The sequence below is a fragment of the Ascaphus truei genome, chromosome 6, assembly GCF_040206685.1.
Source record: "Ascaphus truei isolate aAscTru1 chromosome 6, aAscTru1.hap1, whole genome shotgun sequence".
NCBI lineage: Eukaryota > Metazoa > Chordata > Amphibia > Anura > Ascaphidae > Ascaphus > Ascaphus truei.
The window spans coordinates 129,566,964-129,591,857 of record NC_134488.1 but is presented as its reverse complement, the minus strand read 5'-3'; the positions used below and the strand labels follow the sequence as shown (position 1 = coordinate 129,591,857).

Sequence of the window (24,894 nt, the reverse complement as noted above, 5' to 3'; positions counted from 1 at the left end):
TCCGTGACGTGGCCCGCTAGCCCCGCCTCCCGTTCCGCCTCCCACTCGGCACACAAGCGCGCTCTCTGGCGCTCATGCAGGGACAAGAAAAATCTCCTGCTTGAGCAGGAGAGCATGAGCGTCAGCACTGCCCAGCGCTCCTCCCTGCACCATGTTCCAGGCCTAAGAGTTAGGCCTGGGACATAGTCCCACAGACCCCGCTGAGCCGCGCTGAGCAGATGAACTTACCCCCTTCATATGTGATCAGCGCGGCTTTAGCAGCTGCTTCCCCACGCTTCCGGAGGCTGAGAAATTCTGAGGAGACAGGCAAGTTTAAAATTTGCCGCTCAGGGGAGCGGTCACGTGACCGCTCACATCTAATGGGAGCGAGGGACTAGCCCCGCCTCCCGCCCCCAAAGCACACTCACTGCCTCACCTGCCAGGACACAAAAAAGCTCCAGTTGGAGCAGGCGAGGCAGAGCAGGAGCGCTGATCAGCGTGGCCCGAGGCACCATGCCCGAGGCCTTAGAAGACTCACCAGTATGTATTTCTACTGTAATCACAGGAGGTGTGTGCTGGCTGCTCTGAGTTGTATGCAACATTGTTGCAGGCTTATTACACACAGAACAGAGAATGGACACGTCTCTGGTTAGGCCGCGTCCATGGATAGTGCATGTGGGCGGAGGCGCGCTTCCGCTTGGCACTGAGCCCCTACAGCCGCAATGAGAGCGGTTTTAGTCGGGGCTCGCCTACGCTTCCGCAAGCGCGCGGAAGCGTAGGTCTTAGGGAAATGTTAAATCTTCGCGCTTGCCGGAGCGCAGGGCCGGTCACGTGAGCGGTTCGCCCAATGAGGGCGAACCAGCTCCGTGACGTCACTGGCCCGCCCGCCGACACGCCCCCGGACGGCGCGCTGTCTAAGGCCAGGGAAAGCACCCGCTTTCCCTCAGCCTCAGCGCGCCTCCGCCCGCCAGCAATAACCATGGCCGAGGCCGTAGGTGTGCAGGGACCATAAAAAATCTGGACTAGTCCACCTCTATGTGCGTCAATATTTTAACCCTGTTCACTGCAAAATGGGTGAGACAGCACTGGTCTTTGGCAGCAGACAGGTTAAAGTGGCAGTTTTTAAACATTCTTTGGCGCCGGTCAAATTCTTTACGACATTGCTTGGTTATTTCAACTTTTAGTTTTGCAAAACATTGAACACTATTGAAAGAGCCCAACTTCTGCTAAGCATGCAACCTTTATATATGCCTCGGAAGTACAGAAAGGCACATGGCTGTACCTACACTCAACAAATAAATCACTATATTAAAGGTTTAGATCAGGAGCAGCGAACTCCAATCCTCAAGGGTCACCAACAGGTCAGGTTCAGGATGTCCCCACTTCAGCACAGCTCGCTCAATCAAAGAGCCACCTGGAGATATGCTCAAAACCTGACCTGTTGGTGGCTGTTGAGGACTGGAGTTCGCCACGCCTGGCCAAGAGAGTTAATTCCTTACTGCAATACAAGCCGCCAAAGTAATGTGGAGAGTCAATGACTGATAAAAAGCATTTGAAAAGGATGCAAACCCTCCCTTTGCCTGCTAAGCCTGCACAATGCCTTGTTCCTGCTAAAATAGGGCAAGAATCCCCGCAGAAAAAGACATTTCGGCTGTTTGGGTCGTATTAAGCGGACCATCTGCTTACCTTCTGCTGAAACGTGCTTTTGTGGAGAACCCAATTATAGTTTATAAGCATGTGGCCAATTACAAGCAATAAAGCAGCACTTGTAATTGTGCCTGCTATGCCCTACTTACATATACAATGCACAACTGCAAGACAATTAAGGAAAGGATGAATGCTTCAACAAATGTTACTGAGTGAAGGAGATAAATACCGGCCACCATATCTTCATGTTGGATGCAGTAACATGGAAACGTCACACACAAAAGACCTGAAATAATATTGCCAGAAAGAATCCAGTCCTGACTCCACTTTTGCAGGATGGAAGCAGGGGGTCTCCAGAGCTGAACCCTGTTAATGTCAGCTCCGTGGACCCCCTGCTTCCAGAGACACTTACCTCTGTAGGGGGAGCCGGTGTCTCTGCGGAGTTTAAAGGTGCAGATCAATAGGAAGCCGCACCGGATAACGCCACCGCTTCCCATTAGCCCACGGGGGGCGGGACATTTAAATGTCGCCATTAGATTAAGAAACACAATATCTCTGCCTGCAAATATACTGGCACCACTACCGAGGGATCTCTGGAGAGGGGGTATAAAGTGGCAGTACCACACCTGCTGCCAATACTTCTCACTTGTCATCGAAGAGGGGGGGGGGGGGGGAAAGAGAGGGGAGAAGAAGAGGGCGGGGGGGGGAGAGAAGAGGACAGTGGGGAGAGGAGAAAGGGGGTAGGGGGATATGGAGAGAGAAAGATGGGGAATGAGAGAGGGGGAGGGGGGAGATGGGGATGGAGAGTGAGGAGAGGAGGGGGATAGGACCCTGTCTGCTGCCCTGGAGGATTGAGAGGGCCTGTCAAGGTGCCTCCCTTCCAGCAGCATGCTGCCTGACAGGCACCTCCAAGGACATCCCCCAGCGGATCAGAACACATCATGTAATGCTAGTGTTGCCGGCAGTGGGCCTGGGTCCCTTTCCTCACCGGACCCGGGACAGCTATCCCCCCTGCAGGCAACAGTGCTATAGATTAATTACAGCTATGCAAACACAACATATTGTTACTACCTTTAATACTTAAATTACGATTTCCAATGAGTTATTTTCTGAAATAGAGGTTTGTCACAACTACTTTGTAACTGAACCGACAATTTCAACTGAACACAACAGTACAAAGCGAGCTTATTGTGGATGTTATTTCTCATGGACCCAGATCTTCAATGTAACATGTAGTCTTGTGACAGAGATCTGCTCACTGAGCATTAACTGTTCTTTCACGCCTTAGGCCCTTCATTCCAAATTTTACTGTGCGAACATCTGATTAAGACGGCAGAAAGTCTCATCTGCCCAAATATTATTGTTCCGTGGGCGTTTCTTTCAGAATATTCTGTCTGCTTGCTTGTTTAATCTTGTTATGAAACAGATCCTATGACTCAACCAAATAGGGAATTCCTCTTTTAGCTGCTAGACTGCTTTGTTTATTTCATTTTGTGCCACTGGTGGGGGTTTCTTATAGTCAATGTTTGAAGTAACTTGGCACAGCACATTCATTTAAATGATGCTGCAAACGAGGCGATATATACTGGGAACTAGCTGGCTGTGTTTATAGGCACGTCTAAACGGGGCTACATACAGAAACAATACAGCTCGCAACTCACGGTAACTACAGCTGGGACAGCATTGCATTTGCAATACTTGGTCTCAATGTGCAACTAGGAGCTTAAACCAATTCTGTGCCTCTTATAGCAGTATTTCATGTTAATGCTCCTCCCCCTATGTGGGACGCAGGGGGGTTCCTGAGCTGCATCGTGTTAATTTCAGCTCCAGGGTATCCCTGCTTCATGAGATACTTCACGCTGGAGTTGTTGCCGGCGCTCCATGGAGGTTTAAATCCCCCATATCACATGGGCCAATAGGAAGCCACGACAGATGGAGCCTCCATGCTCTTCACCCAGCAAATCAAAAGAAAGATAAATACTCCCCCAGACCCAGATGAAATTGGCACAGCATTGTAAAGACGATAAAGATCACCTTTTGATATTCGACCTTACAGTGCTGTGTCTATTTCATCGTGGAGTATTTATCCATCTCTGGATTTGCTCTTGGCGCGTGCACTACCCATTTGGTGCATAGATACGAAATTGGAGTGCCATATCGGGTGCACATTGGCGCTTCCATGTTCTTCTCTCTCGATCTCAAAAAAAGTAACCAGCGGGCACACCTAATGTAGGAATTGGCAAAGGTGAGTGCACGCATCACTATAATCAGATAGAGACGCACATTACCCACACACACGGCTCAAAGTAACGAAGGACGCAGCACATCACAGGCAAGTGAACATACCAGTGCAGTGAAACAAATAAATCCAACGTTTCGGTCCTCCGCATAACACCTTCACCAGGTCCTAGGGACTGACACGTTGGATATGTGCGTTTCACTACACTGATATTTCCACCTACCTGCGATGCGTCCTTTACGTCGAGCCATGGGTGTGGGTAATACACACATATATACATACAGGCATTTCTACACAGCACCCCTCCCCCACCCCCCCCTCCAGAAAACACGGGGAAACAGGTTAAATGACCCGTAAAGTGAAAGTTTTACTTTAGCGACTCCTGTGACAGATGATTGCGCTTCATCGTACTGGGTTCTCTGAATTTCAAATCCTTATCTGGTAATGATGGCCTCAGTCATTTTACAACGAGCAAACATAAGACGGGACAGAAAATGACTGCGCTTGTTCATCGGAAGTTCTTTCGTCGTTTTTGTTCTTTCTATATATATGAAAATCGATCCCGGGGAACCAGTTTGCAGGACTTTTACAGACTAGATGTTTCTCAAAAATCCCATCTCCACCATCAGTTTGCGTTTTGGCCAATGAATTCCAGCTCAGCGACAAATCGCAAGTAATTCACCGAACATTTTAAGTTCGTTTAATGCTGCCAACTCCCATTCAGAGCCTGCAATATGGAGAGATGCAGAGAGAGAGAGAGGTGGAGAGAGAGAGAGAGAGAGGTGGAGAGACAGAGAGAGGTGGAGAGAGAGAGGTGGAGAGAGAGAGAGAGAGAGAGAGGTGGAGAGAGAGAGAGAGAGGTGGAGAGAGAGAGAGAGGGAGAGAGGTGGAGAGCGATAGAGAGAGGGAGAGCGATAGAGAGAGGGAGAAAGAGTGAGTCCCCATTGATTTATACACCTCACCAAACACGCCTTTATAAAATACACAGAGCGATACCTGTGCACAAAACTGAACTCGCCTGGGAACTGTGTGTTAATTTGAATACACCTCGCATATACAAATTAGCATATTTCCCATGTATCTCAGGTGTGTTCAGTCTTGTTCACAACATGCTCTTCTCTTTGCGAGTTGGCTGCATTAAACAAATTCTCAATGCACATTGATTTAACACACAGCAAATAGTTTGCAAACTCTGAGCAGTGACTTTTATATGCAAATAAAGGGTCGATTGTGCATGGTGAAAGTGTGACACCTCTAGTTAGTATAAGGTAAGGCCTCAGGCATGGTCAGCGCTTAGGCGCTGACCTGTGCTGAGGCGCGCTGCTGCTCGGCAGTGAGCCCCTGCAGCCGCAATGAGAGCGGCTTTAGCAGGGGCTCGCGCACGCTTCCGCAAGCGTGCGGTAGCATAGGTCTTACCAAATTTTTAGTTTCTGCGCTCGCCGGAGCGCAGGGCCGGTCACGTGAGCGGTTCACCCAATGAGGGCGAACCAGCTCCGTGACGTCACAGGCCCCCGACACGCCACCGGATGGCGCGCGGTCGAAGGCCAGGGAAAGCACCCGCTTTCCCTCAGCGCCGGCTGGATTCACCCTGGACGTAGCCTAAGACTTGTGGCAATGCTACATCTCGGACATAAAAGGATTATTTTGTTCTGGGAGGGCATTCGTTCTCTTAATTGCCCATTAATTAAAAATGCAAGGCTACTTTAGTCCCTCAGGCATGCAACAACTGTACATTAACCACTTCACTGCCAGGGAGCCGAGGAATTCATGGGTTTGCTGCCCTTAATATTTCATCTGCCTTTTGAGATTGAGAACACTGCATTTTATACGCTTGGCCAGAAGCACAGAAGCAGCCGTTTGCCGTCTCTCTCTCTAAAAAAAAAAAAAAAAAAAGAGACAAACACCCTTGTGCACCGCACCCATATATATATATATATATAGAGGCATGGCTTAACCCTTTCACTGCCAGAGGGGCAGCGCGTGCTGCATACAGTGAAAAGTGTCTAATCCATAAACTTTTAGCTGATGTAACAAAATGTATTGTACATAGGGGGGGGTTGGTGGTGGGGGAGAGGTGAGGCCAAGCGGCTGGTGGTAGTGGTGTGACCGGGGGGGGAGGGGGGTTGGTGGTGGGGGAGAGGTGAGGCCTAGCGGCGGGTGGTAGTGGTATGACCGGGGGGAGGGAGGTTGGTGGTGGGGGCGAGGTGAGGCCGGCGCAGAGGAGCGGCGGGTGGTAGTGGTGTGACCGGAGGGAGGGAGGTTGGTGGTGGGGGAGAGGTGAGGCCAAGCGGCGGGTGGTAGTGATGTGACTGGGGGGAGGGGGGTTGGTGGTGGGGGAGAGGTGAGGCCCAGCGGCGGGTGGTAGTGTTGTGACCGGGGGGAGGGGGGTTGGTGGTGGGGGTGAGGCCAAGCGGCGGGTGGTAGTGTTGTGACCGGGGGGTTGGTGGTGGGGGTGAGGTGAGGCCAAGCGGCGGGTGGTAGTGTTGTGACCGGGGGGAGGGGGGGTTGGAGGTGGGGGAGAGGTGAGGCCGAGCGGCGGGTGGTAGTGGTGTGACCGGGGGGAGGGGGGTTGGTGGTGGGGGAGAGGTGAGGCCAAGCGGTGGGTGGTAGTGGTGTGACCGGGGGGAGGGGGGTTGGTGGTGGGGGAGAGGTGAGGCCAAGCGGTGGGTGGTAGTGGTGTGGATGGTCCTGCTAAGTGAGATTCCTAATCCAAGTGAGGGCAAGAGGTGCAATGTGAGTGGTGGGGTGAGCGGGGCGCGTCCGTGGCCAATGACACAAAGGGAACACAGGGCCAATCACACAGGGGGAAGACATACACACACAAACATTATTTGAGACTTATAGATATAGATGAGGTTGAAAAAACACATACGTCCATCAAGTATAGTCTAAGGGGGGGTGGGGGGGAGTGGAGAGAGACCTATATTTTGCAAGCCTAAAACCGAGATTATAGTGTTGGCGATGGCGCCGAAACACATACCTGAAGTCTGTCGCGGGTGCCCATAGTGCCAGAGCCAATAATGGCAAATCGCTCGTGTGACATCACTGGCCACGCCTCCCAAGGTCTCCTGCACCTACAGTGCAGGTTTCATGTGCATGGCAGAAGACTGCTTATTACATATGATGCTCTATCCCAGAAGAGGGTCAAGTGCTTTGTATAGGTATGAGCACTCAGTGAGAAGTAGAGCTCACAAGTGAGCCGATGGTTTAGCTCTCACTACTAGAGCCGATACCCAGAGTAGCAGAGATGGTGGGTTCTAATCCTGTTGAGTGACACCAATCCAGCCATTAGGTGCCTTAGAGCTTGTACATAGTAGGTACGCGCGACATCACGCGCGCCTGCAGCAACATCACGCGCGCCTGCAGCACAGGCGATCTGTGGCCTGTGGGAGGAGATGCGACCAAGAGCAGCTCCAATTTCGCCCTCATTGGCTGAACCGCTTTGTGACCCAAAAGATTTTGCCTCGCGAAAAATTGGTTGCGCCGTCACGCTCGTGCACGCTATGGCAGTGTACATTGCCTTTCAGGCTTCTGTGTGCGGTGCACGCGACACCGCGCTTACTATGGACGCGGGCTTTGGCTTGTCAACCCAGTTATGGACAGCCTTTCAGAAAGTGGCAGAAGCAAGTCATTTAAATATACTTTGCATATCCATTAGCGTATCTCCCAGGGTACCTCAGGCAGGCTCCTTTTTCCCCCAGAGGCATCTCTACCTAATTTATTTGGAGGGAGGTTTGAGGGGATAGATTATACACTTTTACCTACCCACGCGCACAATGGAAATCCTCGGTTTTTCTGGGCTGAATGGATTTAACGGCGGATTTGGATGTATGCTCAGATTTTATCAGTACCCAATTCACAGACGGATTTTGGTGTGGGGATCGGTTTGACTTAAAAGAAAATTCAGGTCAATCTGGGAAACGGGATTCAGACCAATTCACCTACCTCCAATTCTTGACAGAATTTACCAAAGGCTCCCTCCCTCCCATGTAGCGACTCAAAAAGAAGAATCGTTGGAATATAGCCAAAGGCAAAAAAATAAATGGTAAAAGCATGGTGTGATTGTCCTATAGTATACATAAAAAACAATAAACAGTCACATTTTCCACAATTGCTGGTTGTGAAAATGAGATTTAAGAGCAAGAAGAAATGGAGTGTGAAAGGTTTCAAAATTAGATCCATACTGAAGTCTCTGAAGTCATTTCACTTTTCTTTTGCAGCAGTCAGCTCAAGGAAACCTCTTCAACTGTCACACAATTAATGAACAGTATCCTCCCTGCATTTTAATTAACTCTCTCTTCCCCCCCCATCATGCGGTTTCAGGAGGAGCAAACAACTGCATCAGGTAACACCTACATGGCCCGATAGAAATACAGTACAGGATTAACTAGAGTTAGGCCTCGGACATGGTCAGCGCATAACCGTGCTGCTGCTCGTCACTGAGCCCCTGCAGCCGCAATGAGAGCGGCTTTAGCAGGGGCTCACGCACGCGTCCGCACGCTTGGGGAAGCGTGTCTGACGGAGGTTTGAGATTTTCCTGCTTGCCGGAGCGCAGGGCCGGTCACGTGAGCGGTTCGCCCAATGAGGGCGAACCAGCTCCTTGACGTCACTGGCTCGCCCCCGACGGCGCGCTGTGTAAGGCCAGTGCCTCAGCCCGGACAAACTCACTATGTCCCAGGCCTTACAAATCAAGTGAACATACTGTAGCTATCCAGATCCAATCTACAGCCATCCTTTGCCTCTCAGAGTGCTTTTAAGGCCCGTAATATAGAGGGCGCGCTTGCTGCGCCGTGTGTGCGGCACTTATAGTTGGCTGTGGTTAGCCAGACATTGTATGCTAGGGCCACGCGCACGGCAGTGAGCGTGGAGCCGGCCGACAGGGGGGGAAGATTCAGAAAAGTAAGTATTTGTGCTGCTACCGCCGCTGTAATGTATGTATGTATGTATGTGTGTATGTGTGTGTGTATATATATATTTATATTTATCAATGTTGCACAATAAAAATAATTTTTATTCATACTGTACGTTTTAAAAAAAATATTATTTAATAAATTATTAAACACACACACAATCTTCCAAGACTGTCGCTCATAGCAGCACGGACCCGTACACACAAAAAGTGTGCGGCACGTTTGTTCGCCCACTATATTACGGGCCTAAGAGGTCTTGCAGTGGCAATAATAATAATAATAATGAATCAGCAAAGAACTGATGTAACATATGCAGGACTCCTAAAACACGACCACTAAAGTGCATTTTTGAGACCAAGAACCATGGAAAGCAAAGGCAGATGACAACACATTGACCCATTGCCCTTCTTCCGTGGGAAACATTCCCCTATAATCTTCGCTTTTCTGAAGCGCACTCCAAATGACAGCAGCAAATATCAGGGGGCATGCAGTCAAATTATTTTCTTTTCCAAGTGAGCATGTACAGTATGTGAAGAAAGACTGCCCTAGAAATGCCAACGACACGACCATGTGGCTAAAGCACGACAATTCATTTGAATCCCCTTTATTAAAAGGACATTCAAACACAGCGGGTTATATTATCAATAAAAAAATAAAAGACATTGGTGCAACTGTCTTCCTTAAGAAAGATTTCACTGTTTTACATATCTGCATCTTATAAAATATGAATATGCTTTGCATTTTTTCAATGAACAATTCTACAGTCATTAGTTAAAAACAAAGAAAAAAAGCTTGGAGGACTGCCCGTCTGATCGCCAAATAACGTCAGATCAAGATTAAAAAAAAAAACTCTCCAAAGTATGTCTCACATGGAATAATGAAAAACAAAATATGTATACTTTCAAAATAGTTTTAAAGGTCTCCATCAGCTACATTTAACCCATTACACATGCCACTGTGTGTCATTTCACAGACATGACTGCTGCCTCTAACCCCTCTGGCTGCAATTCTACACCGAAAATTGCTTCATTTAAAGAATAAACATAGCATAACCCCTTTCGAAAAAGACGTTTTAACAGTAATTCTGCCCTTATGTGGAGTTTCCCTTGAAATAAAGGAATCATTTTATTATCAAAAATTACTTTTCAAAGGAATATAAATATATATTTTTTAAGTTATGGTGGGTGAAAATGGCAACAAAAAACCTCCACTGTTGGCATATAGCCGATAAAGAATATCACTTGTGAGCACATTCACGTCTTAGGTCTGCAACCCTGCCTTTCACCATTATCACCTAGCATACAGTGCTCCCACTGCAGCAAGGGATTCTGGGAAATTACATGCAAATGAGCACACAATGTGTCACCCTTTTGCCTGAAATCCATTTACATGGAACCCATACAGGCAAATGCTCTGCTGTTCACACAGCTTTTAAACAGAGCATGGGATTAGATGCAAAGCCAATCAAAGTGGTTTGGCTGGAGCATATTTTGTAGCTTAATATACTGTATGCAAAGATAATTTGCCAAAGAAACTTTCAGCAGGATGGCCAGCACTTAGCCATGAAACCCATTAACCAGCAAGAGATGCCCGTGTCGTGTCCAGGGGAGACCAACTCCAGTCCTCAAGGGCCACAAACAGGTCAGGTTTTAAGGATACCCCAGCTTCAGCACAGGTGGTGCAGTCTTTGACTGAGCCACCTGTGCTGAAGGGATATCCTGAAAACCTGACCTGTTGGTGGTCCTTGAGGACTGGATTTCCCCACCCCCCGTTGCTGGTGTTTATTTTTTCATAAAATCAGTGTTTATTTGTCTGGGTTTCCCAGTATTCTCATTTTATTTTAAAAAAAGAGTTTAAATCAGTGATAATTCATTTAAAACATTTTTTTTTTAACATGCATTTGAATTTGGGGTTTAAATCGGTAGTTTTTTTGTTACCATGATGCCTTTATTCCCAACCTGTGGACGGGCGGCCACAAGAGGTGGAATCCATTAGGAAAGGGTTCTTCACCTCCAGGGTTTATTGGTTAAAACCTAAAAGCGGAATCCCTATACACATTGAACACGGCAGTGAAAGAATGGAGCCATATTATTTTGTTCTTACATATTCTACTTCAATATTTTTGGTATCATTTTTAATTATTTCGTTGTGGGTACACATGGCCAAAACAAGACTTGCCAGTTTGATGATGTGAAGGGAACAAACAATAGCTGGTATAGTAACTGCACAAGTATCCTGCATTTCCCAGGCCGTAGTGATGGCTGGGAGAGTTCTTTCTTTTCTAACTCCATGTCACTCCCCTGCCTCACATTCATTCCATTCAGCATGTTAAGCCTCTATTGTCAGGTTGTCAGTGGTTCAGTTTTGGTTCAATGTGTGCAGAGTGGGCAATGACGCTGTGTGCTTCTTCAGCAATGTATGTGTTAAAGGGGCAGACCATTCACCAACATTTCTAGCTGTTCCAAAGAGAAATTAAATAAAACATGGCTATAAATATTCTGTTATCCTGTGCCTCTCTCAAACGATTTTTGTGGGTGAGACTGCCCCATTCAGCATGACATTTTATTAGACATTTTTACATGAGTTCCAGTCACCCCCCCCCCCCCAATATTTTTGTTGGCCTTATCCACATAATTGGAACTGTGGGTCCCTTGGGGCTGAACCCCACTATTTAGAGCTGATGACACCCCCCCCCCTCTACTCCCTTTGTATGTGCTGGTGTTTCTGGGGTCTGGAGAGAATACGGTTGCCATGCAAGCCTTAGGCTGAGTCCATACAGACTTCAGCCGCGCGGAGGCTGAGGGAAAGCAGCTGCTTTCCCTGGCCTTAGACCGCGCGCCGTCCGGGGGCCTGTGACGTCACGGAGCTGGTTCGCCCTCATTGGGCGAACCGCTCACGTGACCGGCCCTGCGCTCCGGCGTGCTCAGAAACGTAAGATTTGTTAAGACACACGCTTCCGCAAGCGTATGGAAGTGTGCGCGAGCCCCTGCTAAAGCCGCTCTCATTGCGGCAGCGCGCCTCAGCATGGGACAGCGCCTAAGCGCTGACCATGCCCGAGGCCTTAGGCTAGGTCCCCAGTGACTGCTGCTGCGCGCGCTACGGTGCTCACTCCACACACCAGAACATAGCCCTCTATCGGGCTGGCCCCAGTCGTCCAGGGATTAATCCGATTGCCAATTCTTGGAGTCAGGAAGGAATTGATTTTTCCCCTTAATGGGGTTTTTTGTTTGCCTTCCTCTGGATCAATAAGTAAGTATAGATATAGGATAAAGTATCTGTTGTCTAAATTTAGCATAGGTTGAACTTGATGGACGTACGTCTTTTTGTAACCTCATCTACTATGTAACTATGTAAGGTGTGATGCACGACCGCCTTGGCCAAAAGACAAGATTTTTGTCTTTTGGCGCAGAAGCCGAGCATTGGACACGTCACTGTGGCGGTTCAGCCAATGAGGGCGAACCAGCCGCGTGACGTCATGGCCGCATTCCGGCACACCCCCCCACCACTGGATCGCCTGCTCTCCACTGCAGACCACAGGTCGCGGCTGAAATGGGTGCACGTGCCGCCAGACGCTCCGGTGCGCGTGCAGCTGTGACCACTGGGGCCGTAGCCTTACTCCACGGCCCCGGCGGCATCTTTATTTGGACCCGCAGATAAAAGGTAAAGATAAATATCTCAGGAACTTAAAGTCAGAGCCCGAGAGGGTCCAAGAGTAACCAAAGAGAAGGATAGAATAATGATACACATCAACAATCTCACCGCATTCAATGTAAATAGCAGAAAGTGGGAACGTGCGTGTCCGCATGGGTCACTGGGATAGTAATAGTATAAGATATCGCCAATAGAGGGCCGAGTGTTCTACAGAGTTAAGGACAAAACTAGTCCAACATCATACAAACATGACCTGGGATATAAAAACGACCCTTAGCAACAGTATCGATTGTAATATCCAACAATGAATTTGTTATGTTACCCGCAACATCATAGGACCAAATATACTGAGAAGTGAAAGGATCCATTAAACCAGAGGTCCCAGGGGAGGCTGTCCAAATAACTGCAGAGTCCGAGGGCTTTATATGAAGTTGGAAGACACCCAGCCACTTGGAGGGTTCTGGAGCCAAAAGAACAATACCACAAATAGTTAATCCATCAATGTCAGCAGAAAGAAAAGGTATAGTTCTAATTTTGTTGGGTTTTTGCAAACTGTTCATAAAAGGTATATTTTCCAGGGAACTATTGAGTAAAATCGTTGATCTCCAATTTACATTTACCTTTCCATTTCATCCTGATCAGTATCCGTATTTAGAAGGTATCCAGTAGTTTCCCAATTTGGAAAAATATTGGGTAAAATAGATGGCTTTGCTGCGACGGTTACAAATATCCATTGCTGAGAAATGTGCTTTAGAATTAATTAATGAGCACAGCAACTATAAAATTGCTGCATAACACCTCCTATAGTAAGGCCTGAACTCCTAACACGCTTCTATTCTAACTTAATGTTTTTCAACGATGTTTACTAGGAGCCCTTCGGTTCCCCGAGCAACCCTAAAGGATTCCCTGCAATTTCCAAGTCATTTGAAAATGTGTTCTAAATACAGAAGAATTTACAATGCATCTGATCTCAGCTGCTCTATTAGAGAGGGTCGGGTTTCATACAATGTATCTGATTTGACGCGCTATTAGAGAGGGTTGGGGTTCCTTACAATGCATCTAATCTGAGACGCGCTATTAGAGAGGGTTGGGGTTCCTTAGGCTGCGGTCCCAGTCACTGCCACAGCGCACGGCTCGGCATGCGCTGTGCGCGTAAGTACCGCCCCTCATTGGGGAAGGGCCCAGTACGCACCTTCACGCTGAAGGTGCAGCCGCGCCGTGCTGCAAGATTTGTTAAACTCAATGAAATTGAGTTTAAAACTTGCGACGGAGGCGTGGCCATGCCCCCGCCAGCGGTTCACCCAATGAGGGCGAACCTGACGCGTGACGTGATGGCCACGCCCCGCAAATCCCCAAGCAGCCCCCTCCCGTCGCAAGCTCCCTCTCTCCCTGTCAGACCGCAGTTAGCGCTGTGCACGCGCGCCCGGCGGGGGGGAGGGGGGGGCGCGGCGCGTGTCAGTTATGACTGGGACCGCAGCCTTACAATGCATGTGATCTCAGACGTGCTATTAGAGAGGGTTGGGGTTCCTTACAATGCATGTGATCTCAGCCGCGCTATTAGAGAGGGTTGGGGTTCCTTACAATGCATCTAATCTGAGACGCGCTATTAGAGAGGGTTGGGGTTCCTTACAATGCATCTAATCTGAGACGCGCTATTAGAGAGGGTTGGGGTTCCTTACAATGCATCTGATCTCAGACGCGCTATTAGAGAGGGTTGGGGTTCCTTACAATGCATCTGATCTCAGACGCGCTATTAGAGAGGGTTTTTTTTTTTACAATACAACTTCTCTTAGATATGCTATGAGTGTTGGGGTTCCTCAGAATTTCACAAAATGAAATTATAGGCTTCCTTAACAAGAAGTTTAAAAAAAACAAAAAAAACCACTGCTCTATGAGGAGGAGGAAGAGGAGTGACGCAGGCACTATAAACGTGGCCTTACATAGACAGCAAGAAGTAAAATCGCACGTCAGTGCGTCGCGGGCGATTGGCCCAGCGATGTTACTGCCCGCCTCCAACCACCTCCCCCCGGCTCCGATCGCGCCCGCTGGCTCGCCTGTATGGGCATGAAATCGCCCAGATTTCAGCAGGCGAGCCTCAGCGCGGCTCGGATCTCCTCACCCTTCTATGGCCCGGGCCTAAGCCTCTCTTCTTCAGGTCTAGCAGAGTATTGCTTGACCTGAAGAAGAGAGGATAACTCTGGAAAACTTGTCCTATGACATAAATTGTTAGTCCAATAAAAAAGGTGTCACCTAATACTGAAGAACTCATTTATTCAGCACTATCGCAACTGGACTAACACGGCTATTTTCTGATATATATATATAGATATATATATATAGATATATATATATACATACATATACACACACACACACGCTGTGAAAGTGAATACCTTTCCAAATGGGATCAATTCCTGGTTTTCGTTTTTGCAAAAGACTCATCTCATTTACTCAGCGCAACATAAATCTCCAGCAATGTCAATGTTGCAGGAAGCTGGGTGGAGTAACAAAAAGTTCTTAGAAATTCTCTCTCTCGCCCGCAAAAAAGGAAGGGTTTAAAATGAAATATACCGCTAATGGTTAAAAAGGGAAAAATAAAGAATAGCTTAAAAAAGGAAAATCTGCACATCAATCTAAGTTGGTATTAATGTCACTGTAGGGTTTATGTAGTCTTAGGTATTAATGTCACTGTAGGGTTTATGTAGTCTTAATGCTGTCGGAACTTGCAACGGTACAAGCGGTTTTGGGGTAAATCTTCCATTCCCCATGCGGAGGAGGGAGGGGGATAAATAAGAAACTGCAATAATAAAAATCGATTCAGCAAATGGAAACAGTTATTCTACTAAAATATTTCAAATGACAACTGAATTAAAAACCTTGAACCTTTGAAAGCTTCTATACCCCACCATTGTTGGCCCAATAAAAAAGGGTACAAAGCTACCTATTTATTTCTCATATGAAACAAGGGACGTGATTTCACAGGTTTCTTTTGTTGACCCTATGGCCATTTTTCTTTCTTTACAAAAATGTGCCAATATTAAAAGGTTGCTTCTAATAAAATGGGGGGGGGGGGAGAATAGGTTTAGTGTAAAATAAGCCAGGGTTACTATAGTTTATTTCTCTTACTCTATAATTCCTTGAATGGCAGGACAACCCGCAGCACCTACATTCCTGCTCAATAAGTATGCGATGGCTTCTTGTGTGTAATCTGTCCTCTGAAGTCAGGAATAGAGTAGGAAAACCTCCTCTTCCTTTCTGATCAGGCATGGAGCTCCTTGAGAGTCAGGACTTGATCAGCCGCTATGCTACAGATGGCCGTGCTGTACTGGGTACCAATCCTTCATGGTTCCCAGGATGGCACAGGGACACCCAAAGGGTTAAAACGCTCAAGTATACTAAACTGGAATTCCCAACTGCACATGCCCAAAAGTTATAATGCAAACTTTAAAAAGTAGTCTGTTATATTTCTTTAAGTGACAACTACTGGAGGATTGTACAAGGTAACAAAAACCACAGACAAGAAAATAACTCTTGTGCTAGTTATTACATCAGTGCCAAGTAAAAAAGGGTGGTGCACCCAAGACTAAAATATTTAAACAATTGTAATAGGAAAAACTGCGCTCAGCACTGGCACTCAAGTTATATATAATACTAGCTGAGAGACCCGGCGTTGCCCGGGATGTAAATGCGTAATAGGTAGTATTATTTATAACTCGTGGAACAATAGGTGAGTATTTGTTGTAAAGGTTTCGGGGGGGGAGAAAGGGGAGCGGGGGGGGGGGGGAGAAAGGGGAGCGGGGAGCGAGGGGGGGAGAAAGGGGAGCGGGGGGGAGAAAGGGGAGCAGGGGGGGGAGAAAGGGGAGCGGGGGGGGGAGAAAGGGGAGCAGGGGGGGGGAGAAAGGGGAGCGGGGGGGGAGAAAGGGGAGCGGGGGGGGAGAAAGGGGAGCGGGGGGGGAGAAAGGGGAGCGGGGGGGAGAAAGAGGAGCGGGGGGGAGAAAGGGGAGCGGGGGGGAGAAAGGGGAGCGGGGGGGGAGAAAGGGGAGCGGGGGGGAAAGGGGAGCGGGGGTGGAAAGGGGAGTGGGGGGGGGGGGGGTGGAGAGCAGTGGGCATATGTATTGTCATAATTTATGTATGGGCATTTCCCCCCCTCCTCCGTGCGTCCGTCCCCCTGCTGGTTCGGCTGGTGGCCCCCCCCGTTCCCCGTGACTCCCCCCCCGTTCCCTGTGACTCGTGCTCCCCCCCCGGCGCCCGCTTGGTCCCCCGATGTGCCGTCCTGCTGAGTGAGGCGTGCAGGCGGCTGCAGGAAGCGCCCTGTGTGGGCCTAAGACTCGCGCTCCCCCCCCCCGGCGCCCGCTCGATGTGGCGTGCGGCTGAGCGGCGGTAGGAAGCAAGCGCCCTGAGTGGGCCTAAGACTCGCGCTCCCCCCCCCCCGGGGCCCGCTCGATGTGGCGTCTGGCTGAGCGGCGGTAGGAAGCGCCCTGTGTGTGTGGGCCTGAGGCTGAGGCGGCATGCGCAGTGGGCCTGAGGCTGAGGCGGGACGCGCAGTGGGCCTGAGGCTGAGGCGGGACGCACAGTGACTTACCTGAGCGGGTGGTAGCGCCGGGGAGGTAAGGGAGCGGCTGGGGTAGGAGGGCCGCGCTTCCCGTCCGGAGCCAGTGCAGGAAGGCGCACATGAGGGGGGGGGGGGGGGGGGGGGACAGAGGGTGTGTGTGTGTGTATAGAGCTGCTGTGTTGTGTGTGTGTGTATAGAGCTGCTGTGTTGTGTGTGTGTGTGTGTGTATAGAGCTGCTGTGTTGTGTGTGTGTGTGTGTATAGAGCTGCTGTGTTGTGTGTGTGTGTGTGTGTATAGAGCTGCTGTGTTGTGTGTGTGTGTGTGTGTGTGTGTGTATAGAGCTGCTGTGTTGTGTGTGTGTGTGTGTGTGTGTGTGTGTGTGTAGAGCTGCTGTGTTGTGTGTGTGTGTGTATAGAGCTGCTGTGTTGTGTGTGTGTATAGAGCTGCTGTGTTGTGTGTGTGTGTGTGTATAGAGCTGCTGTGTTGTGTGTGTGTGTGTGTGTGTGTATAGAGCTGCTGTGTTGTGTGTGTGTGTGTGTGTGTGTGTGTATAGAGCTGCTGTGTTTTGTGTGTGTGTGTGTGTGTGTAGAGCTGCTGTGTTGTGTGTGTGTGTGTGTGTGTGTGTGTGTAGAGCTGCTGTGTTGTGTGTGTGTGTGTGTGTGTGTGTGTGTGTGTGTGTGTGTGTGTGTGTATAGAGCTGCTGTGTTGTGTGTGTGTGTGTGTGTGTGTGTGTGTATAGAGCTGCTGTGTTGTGTGTGTGTGTGTGTGTGTGTGTGTGTGTGTGTATAGAGCTGCTGTGTTGTGTGTGTGTGTATAGAGCTGCTGTGTTGTGTGTGTGTGTGTATGTGTGTGTGGGCCGTCACTCCGCCTCAGGCCAATGAGAGGTGTTGTGTGTGTGTGTGTGTGTGTGTGTGTGTAGAGCTGCTGTGTTGTGTGTGTGTGTGTATAGAGCTGCTGTGTTGTGTGTGTGTATAGAGCTGCTGTGTTGTGTGTGTGTGTGTGTGTGTATAGAGCTGCTGTGTTGTGTGTGTGTGTGTGTGTATAGAGCTGCTGTGTTGTGTGTGTGTGTGTGTGTGTGTGTATAGAGCTGCTGTGTTTTGTGTGTGTGTGTGTGTAGAGCTGCTGTGTTGTGTGTGTGTGTGTGTGTGTGTGTGTATAGAGCTGCTGTGTTGTGTGTGTGTGTGTGTGTGTGTGTGTGTGTGTATAGAGCTGCTGTGTTGTGTGTGTGTGTGTGTGTATAGAGCTGCTGTGTTGTGTGTGTGTGTATAGAGCTGCTGTGTTGTGTGTGTGTGTGTATGTGTGTGTGGGCCGTCACTCCGCCTCAGGCCAATGAGAGGTGTGCGGGGGTGGGCGACCCAAGGGACCAATGAGATTTCCCCTAGGGACACCGGACATCCAGGCAGGCAAACATACAGTGCTTTCACTAATATAGTATAAGATACAATTTTGTTAGGATTTTTACAAACATGTGACCCCAAATAAGTCAATGAAACATTTCTATATTACCAAAAATGTAGAAAGATATTGCACCGAATATACTCAAGGTATACTTAAGACCGGTGTCCCAACCAATATTTACAGTGTCATTGATTAGTCAGTAATGGGTACACCCCAATCTTTACGTAAAACAAAAATAGAAAGAGTAACAGAGCACTACTCACGGAAACCAATAACAGGCAAATATGACGAAGAAAGTGCGTTTTCCATAAAAATATGAATTATTTATTGGTCATATGAAAAAAGAGCAAAGGTGCCTCCGCACCAACGCGTTTCACGCCGAAGCGGTTTATCAAGGTACGGTATGAATTGAGTGACTTAATATGCTGCTGTTTTTGAACTGTCTATATCAATTACCTTCACACTCACAGATTGGGAGGTTACCAAACTAGTATGCTACACTACCTACTTGTCCATAGATCTACTATTTAATTCCGAGGGTCATTAAACAGGAACACGGTTCTTGAATATTTCTAGATGTGTCTGTCGACTGGTCTAAAGCACCACGTAAGTTTCTACCAATCTTTACGTAGAAAATATGAATTCACAAACTAGAAAAAAAAATTCACAACACTGATAGAAATGCACGTTGACACATTTACACAATTCCACTAAATTTATTGCTAGGTCTGTTGTAAAAACACTTAAGGATTTACAAAATTATCAGTAACTAATTTAAAATAAAATACAAGAACCTTTTTCAGTGCAATATATTTACACATATTAACACACAAACCCAGCAAGCTCAAACGCCCACACCCACCTAATCTTGACTATATGTAATGCCACATAGAGTGCCACTGGGCTGTGGTACATGAATATAGCAAACGACAGGGGCTGCCCAGTGCTACGTCCAAATGACAAAACATACATGGTAATAATTAAAAGGAATAATGCAGTGTAGTGTAGGACTTACACTTATTATGGTTTACCTTGACGATTTGGTGTGCAAGCTTATGATGTTTTGGCCAAAATTTCTAACTAAAAAAACATATTTTATTATTATTAGCATTAGCATTATTAATAATACTGAAGCATCATTCCTTGTAATTATTACCATGTATGTTTTGTCATTTGGATGTAGCACTGGGCACCCCCTGTCGTTTGCTATATTCATGTGCCACAGCCCAGTGGCACTCTATGTGGCATTACATATAGTCAAGATTAGGTGGGTGTGGGCGTTTGAGCTTGCTGGGTTTGTGTGTTAATTAATTTCTGACTGGAATCAGTTGTATGGAGGTTGTGGCACCTCCCCCAGAGCTCACGTCACCTCCCCCTTTTTAATGGTGGATCTTCTCATCTTGCTGCAGGTAATGAATCTATTATGGTTCTTCCCCCTCATACAGAGGTATAGGGAACAAATGCAGTGTAGTGTAGGACTTGCACTTATTATGGTTTACCTTGACGATTTGGTGTGCAAGCTTATAATGTTTTGGCCAAAATTTCTAACTAAAAAACCATATTTTATTATTATTAGCATTAGCATTATTAATAATACTGAAGCATCATTCCTTGTAATTATTACCATGTATGTTTTGTCATTTGGACGTAGCACTGGGCACCCCCTGTCGTTTGCTATATTTACACATATGTAAACAAAAAGAAGCCTCCATAACTATAGAAATAACGCTAGCTAACAATATTCTAATGAGCAGATTTCTGCATAGAATTATCTTGGTTAATCTGGATTTAAATCAGGGAAAATAATACATGTTCCTGTTTTGGTTAACATTGCAGTAGTGTCAGTGATTAAATGCTGCTTAGTGAATCTGGGCCTAATGAGGCTACCATTTTCCAGTGGGAAAGTAATTTCTATAAAAAGTCTACTTAGGGAAGCGGCTCGATAAGCCCTCCTCAGCTTCCCCTTACCAGTAAAATACCAAAATCTAAGGAATTATGTAATGGGGCAATCCTTCCTAGGGCCAAAATGACCAATGGCAGTGACCTGTTTGAGGAATTTATTCCAAATGACTGAAGCCTAAATCGTTTTGTAATAAATCGTTTTAAAGCAACAATCCATGACTGTTTATAGTCCTCGTTTTTTTAACACATTGAATTGAAGCAGGGGGTCTCCGGAGCTGAACCCCCTTAATATCAGCTCCGGGGATCCCCGCTTCCAGAGATACTTGCATCCATAGGGGGGTGCCGGTAACCGCTCGGCCAACAGGGTTCATGTAATAGTGGAGTTTCAAAGCTCCCTCATCCTGCTGGCCAATAGGAAGCCGTGACATCATCAGGTTCGGCTTCCTATTGGCCCACGTGACACGGGAACTTTAAAAAGGACAGCAAGCTCAGCCAGAGCTGCTACCGGCACCCGCTACGGAGGCCAGTATGTCCGGAAGCAGGGGTCTAGGAGCTGAAATCAATGGAGACCCCCTGCTTCAATCCTATGTTAAAAATGTTTTAAATTAAAAAACAGCATGAATCGCTCCTTTACGTTCACTGTAAACATGGTAAGCATAGACATAGTGCGAGCTTACTCTAGCTTCTGCCTTTTGTAGGATAAGTGTCATACAGGAGTTTGTGCAGACAAAAACAGGGAGAGGGTGGGCTAGAGATTGAGTAAAGAGTTGATAAATTGAGGGGGACCACTAGAAAGAGAAATCTTCCTAACTTCAAAAGTAACAAAAACAGCTAGATGTTGCCTTGAAATATGATTACATTTATTTAAATAACACAATCACCATGACGAGTTATTTTAAACAAATCACTAACATTAGTTTACACTGGTCGTAGGTGGGACTACACTTTTGGGTACCGGGCCTAATTGTAGACAGTTCTAGCAGGAAAAGCTTGCTCAAAAGGGAGGCACTAAAAACATGGAAATACGTTATAATTGTCACTGCACACGTCTGAAGTACTGTGCATCATTTTGCCAAATGTATCTGAACAATCCACATATGAGATTTAAAGAGCTTTCAAGCAAAAAATTAAAGAGGAGGGGATGAGAGCTAAAAGAAAAACGGAGAAGCAGCGAACAGACAAAAAACAGAATTACAGGAAACATAAAATACCTTTGGAAAACTAGAATAGTGAAAAAGAAAAAAGCACAACATTTTGGTAAACAAAAAAAGAAGATAGAAAATGGGGAGAAAGCAGTGTGCAGCCAGAACTCGATGAGCGGGTGAGTAATACATGAATAATGTCCCAAAGGAAAGCATAAAGACGCTAAAAAAGAGAACAAAACATAAATATGAAAAAAAATGAAAGGAAAGTTTCCCAGGGGTAGCTTTCTGCAATCTGGGTACATACACACAAAGCATAGACTGAACCCGGTGTGTTTTACATAACTATTATTATTTGTGTGTTTTAACATAACATGAAATTGTGGAAAAATGAAATCATGCATCTTGAAAATGTATACCTAGACTTTCATTGGAAAGTTTACCAATTTGAATCTGAATCATTTTCTTTCAAAATTGTTACACAGAAAAGGGGTTTAAAAATATAATCTCCTGTAAGTAGTGTTATGCAGGACGTTTCTAACCAAATATGCAATGTACACACAATCTAAAACAAAAAAACAGCACTAGATGTATTCTTAAATATACTTGTTTGCTATACACACACTTGTACACATACACTTGTACTTGGAACGCAGGCGCGATTATTATAAACCGACCATGCCAAATAAGTGAAAAACTAACAAATGGTCGATACTGGTTGGTACAGGCATACCCCGGTTGAAGGACACTCACTTTAAGTACACTGGCGAGTAAGGACATACTGCCCAATAGGTAAACGGCAGCTCACGCATGCGCCTGTCAGCACGTCCTGAACAGAAATACCGGCTCCCTATCTGTACCGAAGCTGTGCGCAAGCGGGGAGACTATAGAGCCTGTTACAAATATGTTATTTACATCAGTTATGCACGTATGTGATGATTGCAGTACAGTACATGCATCAATAAGTGGAAAAATGGTAGTGCTTCACTTTAAGTACATTTTCGCTTTACATACATGCTCCGGTCCCATTGTGTACGTTAATGCGGGGTATGCCTGTACTTACAAAACCGGACAGCACTGTCCACACAATCAAAATAAAAGCTTGCGCCTACAAACATCAGCTCAATTAATAAAAATCAAATATGCACACACATTTCACAGGGACGCGAAGGGCACCTATAGCTGCCACTATTTGTTACGTGTGACCAAAATGTCGATCAATATCCACCGACTATATTGACGAGTGTGATGGTTCCGGTGTATTGTACCTTTCAATATGCAACGCATACTGTGCCACCCCTGAGACAGATAGATCTATCTATTGCCCTCATTGACCCACTGCTGGATGAAGTGCTCACCAAAACATATATACTTACAGGACCTGTGTGTTTATACATATATATTTGTGTGTATATATATATATATTTAATGTAATGTTTGTGTATATATGTATATACACACACACACACACACACACACACACACAAAAAACAGGGGGTGCCCAAATGTCATTTGGATGTAGCACAGAGGGCACCCCTGTTTTTCCCACGCTCCATAGCACATATATATACATATATATATATATACACATGATGTGGTGGGTGTTGGAGTTAGAGCTAGCTGGGATTGTGTGTGTTAATATATATAATGTAAATGTATGTATATATTAATTAATATATATACATATATATATTGTAATGTGTGTATATATATATATATATATATTTTTTTTTACGTATAGTTTATATATATATACATACACACCAAAAATATATATAAACACACACTTAGCTCTCCCCTTCCCATAGTCACAATGGCAGAGAGCTGTATAATAACACAGACCCCCCTGTCCGGCTGGCAGAGCGCGGGCCGCAGCCTCGGCCTGTATTTCTCACCTGGCGGCGGAGGCGAGGCCCTGATCCAGCATGTCCATGTGTCGGGGCTGGCGGCGGGGAGGGAGATGCGGCGGCGGGCAGGCCGCGGCCCGCGTCCCCCGGGGTCAGGCTGCTGCTGCTGTGTGAGGCCGGAGCCCGGGGCGGCCCGGGGAGGGGGGAGGAGGAGGGGAGCCGGCAGCGGATCTGATCACGGGGACAAACACACGGGTCATGTGAGGAGGAGATCCCTTCCCTGCCTCTCCTGCACTGCCGCCACCACCGCCGGGACACGTGAGGAGGGGAGGCGGGGAGACAGCAGCTCGCGCTCACACGCACGCGGACACACAGGGGGCTCACACCGACACGGACACCGAGCGCGGAGGAGGAGGAGCCGCGCGGGAACGGGACGAGAGCGACGGGGGCGCGCGCGAGCCTCAGCACGGGAAGGCGCGAGACACACACACACACAGCAAACAAAGGCGCGGGCGGGCCCGAGACACACACAGCACGTAGACAGGCGCGGGCGGGCGCGAGACACATACCCAGCAACATAGACAAGCGCGGGCGGGACCGAGACACACAGGACATAGAAAGGTGCGGGCGGGCCCGAGAGACATACCCAGCACATAGGCGGGCGGCCGGGCAATGCACACACCGGTGGCAGGCTACAAGCGGAGAAATAATTGGACAAATCACTGCTCCAAACGTATTAAAGAAAACAATCATCGTGCATTTAACCATTGTTATGGTTCCTTTGATAAATGCTTAAGGGCAGATTTGTTGCTCCACTTTTGCCTTGATTCATAAGCGCCAAGTCAGGCGCGGGCGGGCCCAGCACACACAGGCGGCCCCTAACAAAAGAAAACACGAGCGGGCGGGCCCAGCACACACAGGCGGGACTGTAACCAGAGAAATGGACCCAGGGCGTTGTACAGCGGAACGAACGTGTGTATGTATACGTGTGTACACTATACATATGTGGAAACAGCATGTCGCGGATTGTATACAGTCACACACAAACACGTTGCGCAGAAGTGATATCTTTGTGTCTATACATCTCCCACGTATCTCTGGACACCGCTTACGTGTTATTACTACAGAAGCTGGGCCCCTCACACGTGCTCGCGCCTGCGCGTCCCCATCTCCCTCTGAGCGCCAAAGCATCGCGCTCGCGCGCCCCCTTCCAATAAACAAAGGGAGAGGTAGCGGGAGCGCGCAGAGTCTCCCCTGTGTTGTGGGGAGGGGGGGGAGGAGGGTCCGCGAACTGTCACAGGCGGCGTCATGTGATAGGCTCCCAGCGGCACGTGACCCTGGTTCATGTCATGCACAGTGTGACATGCGGGGGGGTCTGCTGGTGATGACGTCACAGTAACAGAGATCCAGCTGTAAGTGGCTCCATCTAATGTTATTATCCCATTGGTGTATGGGATGTGTAATAAGGGGTGTCCCATTGATATATTATTATTATTATAACTTTCTATACACGTTATATCTCCACATATATTTATTCTGTGTTTATCCATTAGATCGCTTAAATATTTGTATATTACAAAATAAAAATGTTTTTCTATGTGCTGTGCAAATGATTGTTAATATGAAC

At 47.4% G+C, this 24,894-nt stretch overlaps 1 protein-coding gene across 4 annotated transcripts in view; it reads right to left on the bottom strand.

Moving 5' to 3' along the window:
• Window positions 1-23,731, bottom strand: part of USF2 (upstream transcription factor 2, c-fos interacting) — a 53,770-nt gene extending 30,039 nt beyond the window's left edge. The window contains exons 1-2 of one of the 4 annotated variants that reach the window (XM_075606311.1): window positions 23,316-23,729; window positions 4,237-4,592 (exon numbers count right to left, since the gene is read on the bottom strand). In XM_075606311.1, coding sequence (XP_075462426.1) covers window positions 4,237-4,271 — 35 coding nt within the window. In that variant the 5' untranslated portion in view covers window positions 4,272-4,592; window positions 23,316-23,729. Of the gene's footprint in view, window positions 1-4,236; window positions 4,593-23,315 lie in introns of all 4 variants that reach the window. The other 3 variants (XM_075606314.1, XM_075606312.1, XM_075606310.1) reach the window with 3 other exon arrangements.
• Between the last annotated feature and the right edge of the window lie 1,163 nt (window positions 23,732-24,894).